This window comes from Corapipo altera, unplaced genomic scaffold (assembly GCF_003945725.1).
Source record: "Corapipo altera isolate COAL_440 unplaced genomic scaffold, ASM394572v1 62, whole genome shotgun sequence".
NCBI lineage: Eukaryota > Metazoa > Chordata > Aves > Passeriformes > Pipridae > Corapipo > Corapipo altera.
The window spans coordinates 4,494,572-4,512,663 of NW_020884894.1; the positions used below are offsets into that span (position 1 = coordinate 4,494,572).

Genomic DNA, 18,092 nt, shown 5'->3' on the forward strand with positions numbered 1-18,092 from the left:
TGGGTGGCTGCTCCAGGTACCAGTGCTCCCATTTCAGGGGTCCATCCTTCACCAACCTTCACTGCTGTCTTTTTGGTTTGTGAGATGTGGGACGTGGTTTTCAGTCCCGGTGACATTCATGGCTTGTGTTCCTGTGTCCTTGTCCCACAGAGAAGCAGGGTCCTGAGCGGAAGAGGATTAAAAAGGAGCCCGCCACCAGGAAGCCTGGCTTGCTCTTCGGCATGGGCCTCTCGGGGATCCGGGCAGGGTACCCGCTCTCCGAGCGCCAGCAAGTCGCTCTCCTCATGCAGATGACAGCGGAAGAGTCTGCAAACAGCCCAGGTGAGACCTGGAGGAGGGGTTTACTCTGAGGTGTGAGTGGGCAGGTGGGACCTGCATCCCAAATGCTGTGTCTTTCCAGTTCCCAGCGCCACCAGGAGGTTCAGGTGACTGAGCTGCCACCTCCAGCGTGGTCCAAGGGGGCTGGTTTGCTGCTCTGTGGAGTCTCACCCATCCCACAGGGCTCTGCAGGTGACTCCAGCCATGGTGTCACTGGGATTTGCATGTGGCTATGGTTGCCCTTCCTTCCAGTGTCAGGCAGTAGCAGCAAGTGTCCCACGAGCTGAATCCAGGCCACTACTGAGCCTGCCCTGGCTTCTCAACTAGAGTTTTCATTCCATAGGAACCTCCTCCACATCAGCTCCCTGTTTCCCACTGGCCTCTCAGCTATCTCAGTAAAGGAGGATTGTGAATAAAGACAAAACATCATCCTCTGTATGTTTTTTAATGTTTCTTCTTGTGGAGGGGGATAAGACGTGTAACCACTGCAGCTGTAACTCGAGATGCGGAGCAGCTGGAATGTGTTTACCACGGATTTTGTATTTTGGTAATTTTTATCTGTTGCAAACATGACCCCCCCCCCCAGGGTTTTTGGAGGACTGTGTCACATCTGCATCCTACACACAACATCGCAGTTTTAGCCACGTATTTTGTTGTTCTTAACCAATCTCACTGCTGATGTTACTGGTATTTGGGAAAACTAAAAGGGAAAAAACTGTGGAGTGTTCACTGCATTTCAGTGTTCTCCCAGGAAATGCACAGTCTCCTCCCAAGGCCATCAGACCTCACATGTGCTTGGTAAAAGGCCACTTCCCTTGGGAATTGAGGTTTGAGGGTAAGGAGCTTCATTGTTGCTCCCGAATCACGGGATTGTCCACAGTGTTTGCCAGGACTCCAGTGGGCTCTGGCAGCCCGTGATTCCCATCTCTGTCGGACACACACAGGCTGCTCTGTTCACATCCACTTCGGAGGCTGGGTTGCCTCTCACTGCCATGTGGGGAATATTTAGGGAAGAGATGAAGCACGATGCACGAGCTCCCTCTAAAGGTTTAGAAATTCTTTGGAATTGCAGTTCCTGACTCTGCTTCTCTCCCTGCAGTTGACACAACACCAAAGCATCCCTCTCAGTCTACAGTTTGTCAGAAGGGAACTCCCAACTCTGCCTCCAAAACCAAAGATAAAGTAAATAAGAGAAACGAGCGAGGAGAGACTCGGCTGCATCGCGCTGCCATCCGAGGAGATGCCCGGCGCATCAAGGAGCTCATCATCGAGGGTGCAGATGTCAATGTGAAGGACTTCGCAGGTAACCAGCCTGGGAATCCCAACCTCTTCCCACCTGGTTGCGTGTTCCACTTCTGAGAATGGCTCCCACCACACAAAGTAGTTTGTTTATAACATGGGGTTGCTCCTTGGAAAGAGGGGATTAGTCAAAAATAGTAATTTCTCTCTTTGGGGAGGAAAGTCTTGTTGCTCTTTAAAAAACAACCAAACAACAAAAAACCACACAAAAAACTCCTTTCTGGGCAGGATCCAGAGCAATCCCTGGGGCTACCCTGGCTTCATAAACTGAAACTGTGTACAGGCCCTTCCGGTGCATTTCCTTTGCCCTTCCACACAGGTGCTGTCTTGGAGGTCTGGAGGGAGATTTGCAAAGGGAGATGTGCTGGCTTAGCTTTTTCTTTTTCTTAAAATAGAAGAAATTATGTGCACAGATACATTGCTAAGAGTGGATTTGTGAAGTCATCGCTCTGGAGATTTCTGAGAGTTGCTTTTAAGGACTGAATGTGGGGGTGCTTCTAATGGAGAGTAAATGTGAAGGGCAAGGTCAGATCCCACCAGGCACTGGAATTAGAGGAGGTGGTGACTGTCCTGAGCCTGGTAGAACCACCTCCGCCTCTTCCTCCTCAGCAGTGCTGCCAAGCTCCTGCTTAGGGTGGTGGGATGACATAGGAACAACCCCAAGTCCTGCAGGGAGAAGGCAGCAATGAGATGATGGTGAAGGTGCTGTTCAAGCACCCCCGTGCTGATGGTGGGGCTGGGACAACCTTTCTTCAGCACGTCCAAGAACTTGACTTTGCTCTTTGCTGTTCTCTTTGCACGATTTTGGGGCTATAAATAGATATGGCTGTTCCTCCTCCCGTATGATTAATCTGAGTGCCAGACTGAAGTATCAGTTGTGATTAATTCTGGGCACAGGTGCCCCTTCCGAAGGCTCCAAGTGAAGGTAACGGAACACGCTCCCACGGCGCTATCAGCAAAACACCGGAGCAGCTGCGCTGGGAAACTTCAAAACAGGCTCTACTTAAAAATAGTCTGTTTGAACACGATAAAATATTTTGTTCTGTGCTCTTCAGAGGTTTGTTTGAGAACTGAAGTTGCTGTTACTGTTGAGATCTGCTGTTTGGTTCCCCCCCAAGCTGGTGTTCAGGCCTGGCTGTGTACTTGGAGAGCACAGAAAATATTTGTGAGGGCTGTGTGGAGCCAGTTTCAGATCCTTGTCTGCCGTTCAGAGCTCAGGCCCAGTCTAGGCACCAGTGTTTCCCTTACAGAGGAGTTGGAACCTAAAGCCAAACCTTAAGCAGTGCTTAAAAGAAGGCTGGAGAGGGACTTTTCACAAGGGCATGTGGTGCCAGGAGAAGGGTGAATGGCCTTAAGCTGAAGGAGTGCAGGGTTAGATGGGATATTGGGAAGAAATCCTTCCCTGTGAGGGTGGTGAGGCCCTGGCACAGGTTGCCCAGAGAAACTGTGGCTGCCCCATCCCAGAAGTGTTCAGGGCCAGGTTGGACAGGGCTTTGAGCAACCTGGGATAGCGGAAGGTGTCCCTACCCATGGCCGTGATTCCTCCCAACCAAAACCATTCCGTGATTCTACGAAGAGGAAAGGATTTCAGACCTGTCTTTCACGTTGCAGCAGCAATTCTCTTCATTTCTCACATAAAACTTTCCCTTTCCATCTCCTGGGGCCGTGTCCGCTGTGGCAGATGCTCTGCCTGTAGCACATGGTGTGACCAGAGGGAAACGTGAGATAGATTCTATGAGTGCCTGGCTGGAGTAGCAGGGCAGAGCTGCAGGTTCCTTCCTTCACAGGCATCCGGACAAACACAGCCAACTTGGCCATCAGAGCAACACCCCCCCTTCCACAGTGGTACCTGCAGCCTGTGTGCCTGGGGGTGACTCTCCCAGTCTGTGTGTCTCCGTGAAGGTGCTGTCGTGTGCTGAGTGTCCCTCTCCCTGCAGGCTGGACGGCGCTGCACGAGGCGTGTAATCGGGGCTACTACGACGTGGCGAAGCAGTTACTCGCGGCGGGTGCTGAGGTCAACACCAAGGGGCTGGACGACGACACCCCCCTGCACGACGCAGCCAACAACGGGCACTTCAAGGTTGGGAGTTGCTGGATTTCATTGCTGGGCTTTTAAGGACTCTTTTGTAAGCTTGTGCTTCGTGCAGCCAACTGTGAAAACACGGGGATTCTGATTATTTAATTCTCATTTGCTGTTTAGTGGGCAGGAATTTGTGTTCAAGGCCAGGCTGGATGGGGCTTGGAGCAACCTGGTCTAGTGGAAGGCATCCCTGCCCATGGCAGGGGATGGAATAAGGTGATCTTAAAAGTCCCTTCTAACACAATGATTCTGTGTATTTCCTTGCCCCAGAGCTGTTGTGTGTTTTACTTGGTGTTCCCCTGCACACAAGATAGTTCATTCTTCCTCAGGAATTGGGAAGGGAACACGGCCTTGTGTCTTGTTCTTCACCCTTCTTTCCTGCGCAGGTTGGTTCTTAGAATCACAGAATCATTAAGGTTGGAAAAGACCTCCAAGATCATCGAGTCCAGCCATTAACCAATGCTGCCACGCCCCACCACTAAACCATGTCCTTAAACACCACATCTGCATGTTTTTTGTACTTCCAGGGATAATGATTCTACTGCTTCCCTGGGAATGTTGCTGGATTTTGTCTCCTTTTTAATTGCTGACTCTTAGTACCATGAGGCATGTCCTGAGGACACTCCCCTTATAGTTTTGTATGAAAGTTCTACAAAATACCTGGAATCAAAACATCACGAGCTTCTTCAAGCCTCAGTGTCTCTTTTCAGGTGGTGAAATTGTTGTTACATTATGGAGGGAATCCTCATCAAAGCAACAGGAAGGGCGAGACACCTTTAAAAGTAGCGAATTCTCCCACCATGGTGAATCTGCTCCTGGGGAAGACCACATACCCCTCCAGCGAGGAGAGCTCAACAGGTGAGACTGACCTGTCTGGGGCCGGGGCAGTGATGTTTGTGGCCTGCAGCTGTCTGTTAGTGCAGAGACATTAAAGAACAGTGAAGTTTAGATTCTTGTCAGAATATCCACACGCTGCTGCCGTGGTCAGGAGCCCACCTGTAGCTGTAACCCAAATTCAGACAACATAACCAGCAGCTTTAGCTCCGGGAGCTGTTTGCCCTAACAGGCAACATTGAGATCCCTTCCCTGGGACAATCAAGATGCAGGATTGGAAGCCAGTTGCAGGGAAATGGATGTCTTACCTTTAAGACATGGGTAATTTCCGCAGAGAGGAGGAGGTTTGCGTGTCCGCCATGTGTTCCCATCCCTCGGCTGTCCCAGCACTGGTGTTTCAGGTTCTGCTCCCAGTCTGTCCTTGCTAGAGCCTGTCCCACCAGTGCCACCGTTGTGGGAAACACTGCAGGTTTTAATTAGAGCTAGAGTTCCCAGTCTTACGGGGAGCCTTGACCTATGCTGCGTGCAGCCATAACCCTGTTATAAAGTTCTCGTGATACACTCAGGCTCTTGTTTTGAGGAGCGCGCCATGCAGGTTGGAGCCAGGATGTCTGTTCTTTCCTAAAGCATATCCCAACCTGGCATTCCAAGCTGTTGGCTGCCAACCTGGCAAAGTCTGAGTGAGGCCAAAGGGTACCAGGATTGTTCTTAGTAGTTCATGTCTGTCGTAGACCCCAAAGCCTCTCACAACCTTTAACACGCTGTTCTTCTCTCTCTGCAGAGACCTCAGAAGAGGAGGATGCCCCTTCCTTTGCTCCCTCCAGCTCCGTTGATGGCAATAACACAGACTCAGAGTTTGAGAAGGGTTTGAAACACAAGCCCAAGGCCCAGGAGCCGCCTAAAACCATCACGCCAGTGAAGGACGAGTATGAATTTGATGAGGATGATGAACAGGACCGGGTCCCGCCGGTCGATGACAAACATTTGCTGAAAAAGGATTACAGGAAAGAGACTAAAGCAAACAGTTTCATTTCCATACCCAAAATGGAAGTGAAAACTTATACTAAAAATAACACAATTACACCAAAGAAAGCTGCCCACCGCATCCTATCGGACAGCTCGGACGAGGAGGAGACCAGCGTGGCTGTGGGGACGGGAGAGAAGCTGCGCCTTTCGACCCACTCGATCTTGCCCAGCAGCAAGATCCGGGAGCCCGCCAGCACCAAGGCACCGAAGGAGAAAAGCAAAGTAAAAAAGAAGCGGAAGAAGGAGACGAAAAGCAAAGAGGTTCGGTTTGGCAAAAAAAATGACAAATTTTGTTCCTCTGAATCAGAGAGTGAAAACGTGGAGAGTGAGGAGGATGATAGAGACTCTCTCCAGAGCTCTAGCTGTGTAAAGGACTCGAGGCTAGTGCTAAAAGAATCCTCCTTGTTTAACTCTCTGTCTGCCTCATCAACCTCTTCTCATGGGAGTTTAGCATCCCAGAAACATAATCCCAATCTTACAGAACAGCACTCCAAGCACTGGAGGACGGACAATTGGAAAACCATATCTTCTCCAGCTTGGTCAGATGTCAGTTCCTTATCGGACTCCACCAGGACGAGGCTGACAAGCGAGTCAGACTATTCGTCCGAGGACTCGAGCTTAGAGTCACTAAAGCCAGTCAGGAAGAAACCAGAGCACAAAAAGAAAAACACCCCCCACAACGCTGTTTCTGAGAAAAAGAATTCATTCCATAGCAATGTGGATGGAGCAATTCCAAAGCTGGACAAGGAGGGGAAGGTTGTTAAAAAGCATAAAACAAAACACAAACATAAAAACAAGGAGAAGGGACAGTGTCCCATCAGCCAAGACATTAAAATAATCAAAACATTTTCTTTTGAGTTTGAGGACTCTAAACAAAAACCTGAGAAAGGCTTGATAGTAGAGACAGAAAATCCAGTCGAAAACAAGTTGAAAGTGTTAAAGCATGAGCGGGAACATGGTAAGAAGGAGGAAAAGCTCCCCAAAGGTAAAGTGGAGGAGAAGGAGTGGTTGTTTAAAGATGAGACTGGAAAATCCTCAAAAGAGGAGAAATCATTAAGAAAAATCAAAGATGGTAGTAAAGACCTGAGCAAATCCTTCAGAGAAGGATTGAGTAAGTCAGAAAAAGAGAAACCTGTCAAGGAGAAATCTCCCAAGGAGGAGAAGCCAAGAATACACAAAGAGGACAGAAAGAAGAAGTCAAAGGACAAGCAGTCCAAATCTGAGAAAAAGAATGAACTGAAGGAGGAGAAGGTTTCTAAACTAGAGAAAGAAAAATCCTTCAAGGAGGAGAAAGAAAAATGCAAAAAAGAAAAACTTTACAGGGATGAGTCTGGATTTGATGAGTTTAATAACAAAACCCAATTTGCCGAAAGCGAGGACACGAAGTTCAGCCTTTCGGATGATCAGCAGGAGAGGTGGTTTTCAGACTTGTCCTCTGATTCATCCTTTGACTTCAAGGGTGAAGACAGCTGGGATTCTCCAGTAACAGATTTCAGGGAGATTAAAAATGACACCGTGGCAAAACTAATCATAGAACCTGTGAAAGAGGAAATTAAAGATAAGAAAAAGGAAAATAAAACAAAGGAGAAGAAGGAATACAACGAGAAGCGGAACGAAAAGGACACTTTCCTAAAGAAAAAGGAGAGGGACTATGTGGAGAAAAGCTCCGAGAAGAAAAAGGACCAAACAGACAGACACAAAGTTACTCCCAGTTATTTGCCAGAAAAGGATAAGAAAAGGAAGGATTCTGTGGAGACTGTCAAGGAGAGGAAAGAAAAAGATACAGGTGAAACCAACAAAGACAGAAAAGATTCCTCTGATGGCTCCAAAGAACGAAAAGATCCCAAGACAAAGCAGGAGGAACCCTATCGAGATGACTTCAAAGACTATGGCTGTGAAACATTCTTCAAGGATAAGTCTGACCCTGAATTCAGTGGGAAAACCCTGGAGAGTTGGGAGAGGCACCATTCTGGGAAGGAAAAGGAGAAAAAAGATGCTCCTGATAAAGAAAAAAAAGAAAAGGTGAAGCCAGAAAAATACAAGGAAAAATCCAAAGAAGGCGACAAGGAGAAAAATGAAAAAGTTGCTCCGGAGAAAATTCTGAAGGACAAAGAACTAGAGAAGAGCTTCAAAGAGAAGAAGGAAACTAAGGAGAAGTACAAAGATCTTCACAGCAAAGATAAGGAGAGGAAGAGTTCTTTTGACCAAGTGAAAGAGAAGAAAGAGAAAAACTTCTCCACGGATCGTGAGGATTTCTCCGAGAAGAAGGATGAGAAGAAAGGCAAGGAGAAGAGCTGGTACAGCATCGCTGACATCTTCACGGATGAGAGTGAGGACGAGAGGGATGATTACAGCTTGAGTGGGTTCAAAGTGAGCGACTCTGCTGGGGGCGAAATGCATCGCCTGGACAGTCTGCAGGACAAGGACGATGCGGCTGCCGAGAAGGAGCTGTACCCCGACAAGCACCGCAAGTACTCCTCCGACCGGCAGCACTCGGAGAAGCAGAAGGATAAGGAGTCCAAGGAGAAAAAGAAGGACAAAGGAACATCAGAAGGGGGAAAGGAGAAGAAGGAGAAGAGTTCCTTTGAGAAACACAAAGAGAAGAAAGATAAAGACTCCACTGAGAAGTACAAGGACAGGAAGGACAGAATGTCCATAGATTCCACTCAGGAGAAGAAAAACAAACAAAAGCTCCCAGAAAAGGTTGAAAAGAAACACACCAGTGACGACAAGGTGAAAAGCAAACATAAGGAGAAACTGGATAAAGAGCATTCCAAAGAGAAGAAGTCTTCAAAAGGAGGGGAGTCAGAGAAGAGCCTGCTGGAGAAACTGGAGGAGGAGGCTCTGAATGACTACAGGGATGACTCCAATGACAAGATCAGCGAGATCTCTTCTGACAGCTTCACAGACAGAGGGCAAGAGCCAGGACTGACCAGCCTCTTTGAGTCTTCAAACCTTTCTCTTGCTGATGCTGCTGAAGAAAAGTTTAAGGACTCTCTCCCTTTACCCTGCCTGCAGGACAAACTCAAGGAGAAGGAGAGACACCGACATTCCTCATCTTCCTCAAAGAAAAGTCATGAGAAGGAAAAAGCAAAGAAGGAGAAAACAGAGAAAAAGGAAAAAACAGAAGAATTCAAGGACTCCAGCAGCAGAAAGGATTCTACTCATTACGAAAAAGATTTCTCTGTGGATGGGGAGGCTTTTGGCTCTTCCTACAACATGAAAGCAGAGGCTGATGAGGAACCAGAGAAGAGCATTGATTACTTATTTTCTGAAAAGAAGGATAAAAATGATTCTGAAAGAGAGTTGTCAAAGAAGGCAGAAAAAGAAAAGACTTATGGTTCCAGCACCATCAACACAGCTAAAGAGAAAAAGAAGCGGGATAAACACAAGGAAAAATGGAAGGAGGAAAAGGAAAAGCATAGAGACAAACATGCAGATGGTTTCTTTAAACATCACAAAGATGAGCCGAAGTCAACACTCAAAGACAAGGATGGGCCTCAAGTTACCACCTTTAAAGATAAATCCAAGGAGGACAACCTCAAATTCGGCGAAACCAAACTGAAGGAGAAGCTCAAGGAGAACCAAGACAAAGACAAATCAGACTCCATAAAAATAAGCAATGGAAATGAGAAAATAACCATTTCCAAAGACAGTGGCAAGAAGGATGCCAGACCAAGGGAGAAACTTCTGGGAGATGGTGATCTGATGATGACCAGCTTTGAGAGGATGCTGAGCCAGAAAGACCTGGAGATTGAGGAACGCCACAAAAGGCACAAAGAGAGAATGAAACAAATGGAGAAAATGCGGCACAGGTCCGGAGATCCCAAGTTAAAGGATAAGCTTAAGAACTCGGAAGATGTGCGGAAGAGGAGTCTGGATCTGTCCACAAAGAAACCGCTGTCGCTGGATACTCAGCTCAAGGACAAGAAACTCAAAGAGTTGGGTCCGCTGACTCCTATACTGTCACCAGAAAACAAGGCACAGCCTGCCGTGGGGACAGACTCCAAGGACTGGATCACGGGTCCTCAGCTGAAGGAGATCCTCCCGGCGTCTCCCAGGCCAGATCAGAACCGACCGACGGGCGTCCCGACCCCAGCATCCGTTGTCTCTTGCCCGAGCTATGAGGAGGTGATGCAGACACCCAGGACTCCGTCATGCAGCAATGAGGACTACACGGACCTGATGTTCGAGTGCGCAGACTCACAGCACTCACTGCCCATCTCCACCATGTCCATGAACGCCTGCTCCCCATCCTTCTTTGACAGATACACCAACGTTCCCAGTGGGCTCCCCGAGAACCCGAGTCAGACCCCGACTCGTACCATCCCCTCCACAAACCTCTATCGTTCCATCTCGGTGGACATCAGAAGGGCGCCTGAAGAAGAATTCAGCGTCGGAGATAAGTTTTTCAGACAGCAAAGCGTCCCGGCGACATCAAATTATGACTCTCCAGTGCAGCATTTAATGGAGGAGAAAGTTCCCCTTCCTTCTGTTCCTACCGAGAAGTTCCAGTGTTTATCTCCTGGGTATTACTCCCCCGATTATGGAGTTTCCTCACCCAAAGTGGAAGCTTTGCACTGTGCACCAGGAGCTGTCAGCGGGGTCGCCCAGTCGCCTGAAAGTGTTTTTTCTGGTTTACAAGCAAAATCCTCCCCTTCACACAGAGATGAGTTGCTGGCTCCTTCAGTGGAAAGTGCTCTTCCCCCCGACCTTGGCATGCCCTTGGATACCACGGAGGAGCAGCAAGCCACCGCCTCCATCATGCCACCAGAATCCACCTACCTACCACCTATCGAAGAAAACCATTTCAGTTCGGGTATGCCAGAACAAAACAACATAGACTGGGATAACCCTCCTTCCCGAAACCCAGACACCACCATTCCCCCTAGCCTGATGAGTACCCCCACAGAGCACCCTGTGCCCTGGTCCATGGGCTCTGAACTTCTGATGAAATCTCCCCAGAGGTTTTCCGAGTCCCCTAAACCTCCACTCTGTTCCCTAGAACCGATTCATCCTGCGCCTGTAGCCTTCATTCCCACAGAGACTTCCTACCCCGTTTCTCCCATCTCTTACCCTCTGTCGGTGTCTGAACCACGGCTGGAGGAAGTCAAGGAGGATGCTGAGGAAGCAGTTCCTGGAGAGATAGCGAATGCCGAAGAGCAGGCTCCTTACATGTCCCCTACTAGGTTAGACACCTTCTTCAATAACTGCAAGCCTCTTCCAGAAGAAGCACCAGAGATCCCTCCAGAGCCCCCGTGTGTGCCAGCAGAACCTCAGGCCGAAGTTGTCACCGCACCAGAAAACAACTATTTGGAAAACAATAACACAGCACCCACAAATACAGAGGAGGCGGTGACGTGGCCCGATCCCTTCACCAACACTGAGGATGACTTGGACCTTGGCCCCTTCTCGCTCCCAGAGCTGCCACTCCAGCCTAAGGACGTTGCAGAGACGGAGATGACCGAGGCAGAGGCAGTGGAGGAAAGCCCAACAGCAGCTTCGGAGCCAAGCACTGGGATCATCAAAGCCAGCACGTCCGTGATAGCGTCTGGCGAGCCGGAGGAGCCACCGGCCAGCCAGGCAGCGGCCACCCTGCCCGTGGACACGGAGCCACCAGCAGAGGAGCAGAAACCAGAAGTGGCTGTGCAGGAAACCACCTCAGAGGTGCTGAATGTGGCTGAGGAGAAAGGAACGGAGGACTTGGAAACGCAGGTTTTCCAGCAGACCCCGTCAGAGTCCGCACAGGTGGAGAGCAAAGAGGTGGAGACCGTGCACGAGGAGCTGTCATCTGCTGGTGGGGTGGCAGAGAGCAGCTCCCAGCCCTGTCCCCTGCCCGTGTCTGGCTGCGAGGGCGCCGTTCCTCAGGACAGTGCTGCGACCCGTGGTGGGAACCAGGCCCCATCATCCCAGGCGGACACACCTCCGGGCAATGCTCAACCAGAAGTTGTGGAACCAATACAAAAACCAGTAGCAGAAGCTCCCAAACCACCCAAAATAGAAGAGATTCCTCAGCGGATTACCAGGAACCGGGCTCAGATGCTCGCCAACCAAAACAAACAGAATGCCGCCTCAGCCGAGAAGGAATTTCCTCCCGTGTCCGCACCCGTCACACGTGCCAAAGGCCGCATCACGGAGGAGGAAGATTCCCAGGCTCAGCACCCGCGGAAGCGCCGCTTCCAGCGCTCCAACCAGCAGCTGCAGCAGCAGATCAACACGTCCACCCAGCAGACGAGGGAGATGATCCAGCAAACACTGGCAGCTATTGTGGATGCGATAAAACTGGATGACATCGAACCGTATCACAGTGACAGGTCCAACCCCTACTTCGAGTACCTCCAGATCAGGAAAAAGATTGAGGAGAAGCGGAAAATCCTCTGCTATATTACTCCCCAAGCTCCACAGTGCTACGCTGAGTATGTCACCTACACAGGCTCCTACCTGTTGGATGGCAAACCTCTAAGCAAGCTCCATATTCCAGTGGTGAGTCACCTTCTCTGTTTAGCATCAGGGACTGTCCCCTCCCTCGCTGCAAAAGGCACAGCCAAGTTTTCCTCCATGCCCTGTGACCACCCTTGCAATGCCTACATGTCCCAGCTGTGGCTTTAACCTGCTTTTATAATATGACACCAAACCTGAGCCTGGATAAGTCCATGGCTGTGTGTTAAATGCAACCCCTGAGATGCTGCATTTTTGCAGGGAAGACCTTGGGCTGTGCTGAGGGACCCGAGATTTGGTCAGGCTTTAGAGCAAAGTTTGTATGAATCCAGTGGATTTGAACCTGGAAGGTTAAACTGCTTTTACAGCAGTGTAGTAACAGGATAATGAGCCTGGAACAGAGGAAAAGGATAGCTCTTAACTCCTGCCTTTGTTTTCCCAAACTCTGCTATTTGACTTGGCACTGGGACCAGCATTTCCCTGCTGTGCTGATGAATGGCCTCACTAATACAAGTGCATCAATCTTAGTGCTGCAGGCAGTAAATCTGGATCTGGATGGAGGAGGGTCAGTGTGACTGGCCACACCAGATTCTGTTCCCTGCTGTGCGCAGGGCAAAGGACCTCAGGCTGTGAGTTCCTGCCACAGGGGTGTTGGCCCTGGCACTGTGTTCACGTCTTGTTCCTTCCTAGACTTCCTAGACCAACCTGCTCCTCTGTTGGGAGCTGGGACTGTGCTGGAGGAACACCTTGCTCCCTAGAAGGTGCAGGATAGATTGGTACACAGGCTCCCATCGCGGGGCTGAGGCTAGACTGCTCCTGGCAGTGGTTCTTCAACAATCAGACACGCTTGGGCACCTGCACAACCTGCCCTGAGGCACGTGGAGGGGTTCAGGCTCTAGTTCTGGAGGCTGAGCTCTGCTCTCAGCACTAGGCACCTTTTGCCTTGTTGTCTCATGCTCACTAAGGTCTGAGCACCAGCAGGATCTTGTCCTTGGCAGACCTTCTCGCTATGATACCCCATGGGGTGTCCCCTGCTCCCTCCCCAACTCCATGGCCAATGTGCATTTCAGGGTTCTGGCAGCACCCCAGGCTCTGCTCCCAGCAGTGATCCTGGCTCTGACTCTCTGGCTCTAACCCTGTGCCCACAGATTGCCCCACCGCCGTCACTCGCCGAGCCGCTCAAGGAGCTCTTCAAGCAGCAGGAGGCCGTCCGGGGGAAGCTGCGGCTCCAGCACAGCATAGAGCGGGTAAGGGGGCACTCAGGTGGGGAACAGGGCCCAAATTTCCTCTGCTGGGGAGGCTGAGGCTGCCATACTCACTGCTTTGCTCTTCCTCAGGAGAAGCTCATCGTCTCCTGCGAGCAGGAGATCTTGAGGGTTCACTGCCGGGCAGCGAGGACCATCGCTAACCAGGCTGTGCCCTTCAGTGCCTGCACCATGCTGCTGGACTCCGAGGTGTACAACATGCCTCTAGAAAATCAGGTCAGTGCCTGTCTCGGTGGGGAGAAGTGTCTCAGAAGTTTATCAGTGAGTCTCAGGACCCTTTACTCTTCCTGATCAGGATCATCTCACACACTGGAAAGGTTTATTTTACTACTCCCTGGGTCTTTTCCTGTGGAAGGAAGGGGAGAGAGCCATGACACTGCTACACTGCAGGAGGGTAGCAACAGGGTCCTGGGATTTATTAGTGACCTGTGTATTGATCCAGGAGCTTTGGTTTATCCCTCAGCTTTTCCCAGCCAAGTGTCTGTGCTGCTGTGATCTTGGCATGAGTTGAAGGAGACAGGGAGGTGCAGGTGCTGTGATGGGCTGACATGGACAGATTCTCTGCAAAGCAAGTTAAAAGAGGGAGTGTGTGCACACAGGCATGTGCATCCCCACCCAAGGCTGAATCCTTGGAAAGGGCTTCAGGAGCAGCTGGAAGAAGCATGCTCCATCCTCCATCCCTGCAGGCACCTCATTTCTGAGGAGTGTGTGCCCCAGGAGGGGTTTGAATGTGGCCTGTGAGACCTGTAACGGCTTAAAGTACAAAAATAATCCCTCGTGTCATTCCTTTTGCTGTCCTTTCCTTAGGGAGACGAAAACAAATCGGTCAGAGACCGTTTCAACGCACGACAGTTCATTTCCTGGCTGCAGGATGTGGATGACAAGTACGATCGGATGAAGGTAAGAGCCCTGGGAGCCCCGTGCTCCGGGCTGGGGCATTCTAGAAGGGTCCCGGCTGTGGCTGGAGCCTGGAAGCTGCCTTAGTGGTTTCCAGCACAGAGTGGGTGTTGTGAGGTGGTCAGGGCAGGGTTGCATGGTGGGGATGCTCCCATGAGTGGCACAGCAGAGCGTTGGGAGCCTCAGCAGGGATTTGGGGAGCACAGTGGCCTCTGCTGGTTCCAAAAATGGGGAGGGGAGGCAGGTTCAGCTTGGGGCTGAATTCAGCTGGGATTCCCCCTCATGCTTCTGGTTGGAGCTTTCCCAGTCGGTTGAACCCTCAGGGGCTGCTCTTTGCCAGGAGCATGTGTTGCAGTGAGCCCAAAACCTTCAGGGTGTCAGGAGCCTGGGCAGTGATTCCAGAAAACTCTGAGAGCCACACTCTAGCACGGGAAGGAAGCAGGGACAGTTGTGCTGCAGCTGGTGACACGGAAGGGATTGGCAGGTCCAACGAAGGGAGAAGGTCCCTGTGGGGACCAATGGGGACTATGCCAAAGTGGTCATTGGTGGGGTCCGTGCTCTGGGGTACTTCCAAGCCTTTCAAACCCAAAGCTTCTGGGTTTGCCCCAGCTCCTGCTGGAGCTGAGCTCAGCAGACATCCCAAATCCAGCTGTCCTGTGTGTGGCATCCCTTACTGCATTTGGTGCTGTGCCCACCTCAGTGGCTGCACATCCCCTGGGTTTGCTGGGTGGGACGGGCAGCAGGACCCTCTCCTGCCCTCTCCCACTCCCCCCTCACCTCCCATTGGTTTTTCCCAATCCAGACATGCCTGCTCATGCGACAGCAACATGAAGCAGCTGCCTTGAACGCGGTGCAGAGGATGGAGTGGCAGCTGAAGGTGCAGGAGCTGGACCCCGCAGGGCACAAATCTCTCTGTGTGAACGAGGTGCCCTCGTTCTATGTGCCAATGGTCGACGTGAACGATGACTTCGTGCTCTTGCCGGCATGACAGTTCCACCCCAGGAGACATCACTGAACACTGGCAAGGACGGGAGCGCTCCGAGGTCGGGCGGTCGAGCTCACATTCACCTTTACCGCTTGCTGATGAATCCCTGGTCAGAGGAGGAGGAAGCAGCTATCGGCAGAAAACAAAACAATAAGAAAAAATAATTGCACTTTCTTCACAACATGTCCCTCGCTTCCGGACTGACGGCAGCTCCGCGGGGCAGCGGGCCGGGCGCAGCTCCTTCCCACCGGCGGCTGCGGCAGGGAGGCACCGGGCAGTGCCGGCGGCGGGCACTCAGCGGCCCCGAGACTGGCCAGGGCGCGGAGGGAGGAGGCCAAGGACACCGTGTGTGTGTTGCAGAAGCTGCTGAGCGGGGCCAGCAACCACGTGAACCATGTACTTGTGAACACCGTGATTTCCAGCTCTCTGTTTTCCACCGGGCGCGGATCTCCTCTCGGAGAAGCTGCAGTAGGAAACCATGGGGGGAGGGGGGGGGTGTTGAGGTTCTCGTTCCAACAATGGGAATGTCTACAAAAAAAAAAAAAAAAAACCAACAAAAAAAAACCAACAAAAAAAAGTCACAAAAAATCCCCAATTAGCAACAAAAAGACAGTGTCCAAGTTGGGCAGCGGCGGCTTGGAGCGGGGACGGCTCCGGGATGTGCCCACAGCAGCCGCTGCCACCATCGGGGACAAGCAGAGGAGCCGCCGGGGCGGCACGGCCGGGGAGACGGCGACGCAGAGAAAGGACTTTGCCAACTGTGTTTTTAATGGAGTAAAATCCACGTGGTTTATATATTTTTTCCTTTAATCTTGGGCATTTCGTTTCTCTTTCTGAGAACATAACTTGAAAACACTACAGAGCCAATACTCATATAAAGAAAAATTGTATCCCATAAATGCTGTACAGTTTTTATATACATTAACAATGTACTTTTGCTGCCTTCTAGATAATTTATTTTGCAACACATTACTGCACAGTTGTAAATAACTTATGTACTGTAACATCACTTTCAGTTATGTGTAAAGAAATAAATAAATTAATTAAAATTATCTTTGTATTTATAGTTCACCCTGGGCAGCACTTTCCCTGTCAAGGAAAAGGTTGCCTAGAGAAGCTGTGGCTGCCCCATTCCTGGAAGTGTTCAAGGCCAGGTTGGAGCAACCTAGTCTAGTGGAAGGTGTCCCTGCCCATGGCAGGAGTTGGAACAAGATGAGTTTTGAGGTCCCTTCCAACCCAAACCATTTCATGGTTCTGTGATTTTGAATATTGGTTTTCTCCCCTTTCCCTGCCCCTTTGTGTCCAGTGGGATTAGAAACCCTTCAGCTGGTTGTGATGGGGAGGACCATGGGGAGAGGGGAGCCCCCCCCGTACCATATGCCAGTTGGGGGGTCACAGTGTGACATGAAGAATGTTTGGGCTCAGGCTAGTGAGTTTACAGCCCCTGTAGTGACTGTGAGCCGAGGAGCTGCTCTTTGGGGCTGCAGAGTCTGGAGAAGGCCCAGGGTGGGCCTGGGCTTAATGCAGGGGACAAAGTTGACTGTCAGCTCAGGGATGCAGCTGGACCTGCCTATCCAAGACTTCTGTGCTTTCCTTTCACCTGCTGCCCAGCCTTTCCCAATGGGCAGCTGCCCACAGCTGCTGTCCCCAGGCTGATGTGCTGGGATGAGGGGTAGCCTCTGTGGACCCCTGATGCCAGCTCTGATTTCTCCAGCTTCTTCTGTTGGATTTTCCTGGATGTTCGTGCTGGTTCAGTGTCTCAGCTGCCACTTTGGGAAGCAAAGATATTCCAAATGCCATTTGGCTCCTCTTCCTCTGCTGGTGAGGCCATGCTGGGGGGACTAGGGGGGGCCCTGGATTCAGCCCCCAAGCTGGTTCCCCCCTTGCGCTCCCACCAGCTTTGCAGTCAGTTGTGGAATTTTCCATGGTCTGAGCATGGGGACCTTGAGGGTTTCACTCCAACACGTCTCAAGGAGGGTCCCACCTTCCCCTCCCCAACGCCCAGCTCCTGCCTTGGCACTGCTGGCACCAGGATCAGGGATCACTGCAGTGGGACCACTCATTGCAGCTGCAGCAGGATGGGCAGTGCCAATTTCCCACCTACCGCCAGAGGGATTTTTTCCCCCATCCTTGCCCTGGGCTGTGGGATCAGGGTGGACAACTAGTGCACTGGGACTGGGGGCTTCTTTTGTGTCAGGGGCTTCAAGAAAGCAGCCACAAATACATTAATTAATTTCCAACCCTGCTCTTTATTCTGTTAAATTCATCTCTGCAGGCACGGAGAGGCCTTTTATCAGTGTGTAAAGCAGGAACGTCCTGTGGGCTCATCTGATCATGGTACTGGTGGCCTTGGGAGTCTCCAGGGTCAGTTTTCCTCCCAGCACTGTTACTCCCAGTCAGGTCCATGGGTGCAGATCCCATGAAGGGAGGCGAAGAAATGCAGATGTGATTTTTTTTTTTTGTAATGTGATTCTTTCAGTGTGACTTTGTAGGTGCAATTTTTCAATGTGATTTTTGATGTGATTTTGCAGACGGAATCTTTTCCACTGCTGCAGGTCCGGAGCTGAGCACCCGAGCGATGCTGCTGCCCCCAGAAATCACGTCTGTGAGTAAATTTTAAAAAGAAGAGGGGAAAAACCCCACTATTTGCAGCTCAACTGCTCCGTTGGCTCTTCCCACAAGGTAATGGGGCACTGGGTGCCCACCAGTTCCCTTCCTGGGGGAAGGTCACAGAATCCCACTGGCCCCTTTTGAGGTTTAGGGGGACCCGATGCATTTGTGGGTGTTCACAGATGGGTCCTGGCACCCTCAGCTGCACCCCAGCACCCCCAACACCAGCTGGTCTGGGGGTCCCCCAGTACCGAGAGGGTGCCTTGGTTTGGAATGCCGTGGAGGAAGGGGGGCTAAGCTGGGGCTGGGGCGTGAACTGCGGCTTGGGGGGGGGGGGGGG

General features: G+C 51.1%; 1 protein-coding gene across 4 annotated transcripts in view; it reads left to right on the top strand.

The window, feature by feature from the left end:
• The window catches only part of ANKRD11 (ankyrin repeat domain 11), a 134,679-nt gene extending 118,949 nt beyond the window's left edge, over positions 1-15,730 (top strand). For all 4 annotated transcript variants that reach the window (XM_027646983.1, XM_027646984.1, XM_027646985.1 and 1 more), the window contains exons 5-13: positions 151-321; positions 1,418-1,621; positions 3,555-3,697; positions 4,408-4,555; positions 5,313-12,040; positions 13,144-13,242; positions 13,333-13,476; positions 14,068-14,160; positions 14,960-15,730. In XM_027646983.1, coding sequence (XP_027502784.1) covers positions 151-321; positions 1,418-1,621; positions 3,555-3,697; positions 4,408-4,555; positions 5,313-12,040; positions 13,144-13,242; positions 13,333-13,476; positions 14,068-14,160; positions 14,960-15,145 — 7,916 coding nt within the window. In that variant the 3' untranslated portion in view covers positions 15,146-15,730. The remainder of the gene's footprint in view (positions 1-150; positions 322-1,417; positions 1,622-3,554; positions 3,698-4,407; positions 4,556-5,312; positions 12,041-13,143; positions 13,243-13,332; positions 13,477-14,067; positions 14,161-14,959) is intronic.
• The last annotated feature ends 2,362 nt before the right edge of the window (positions 15,731-18,092 follow it).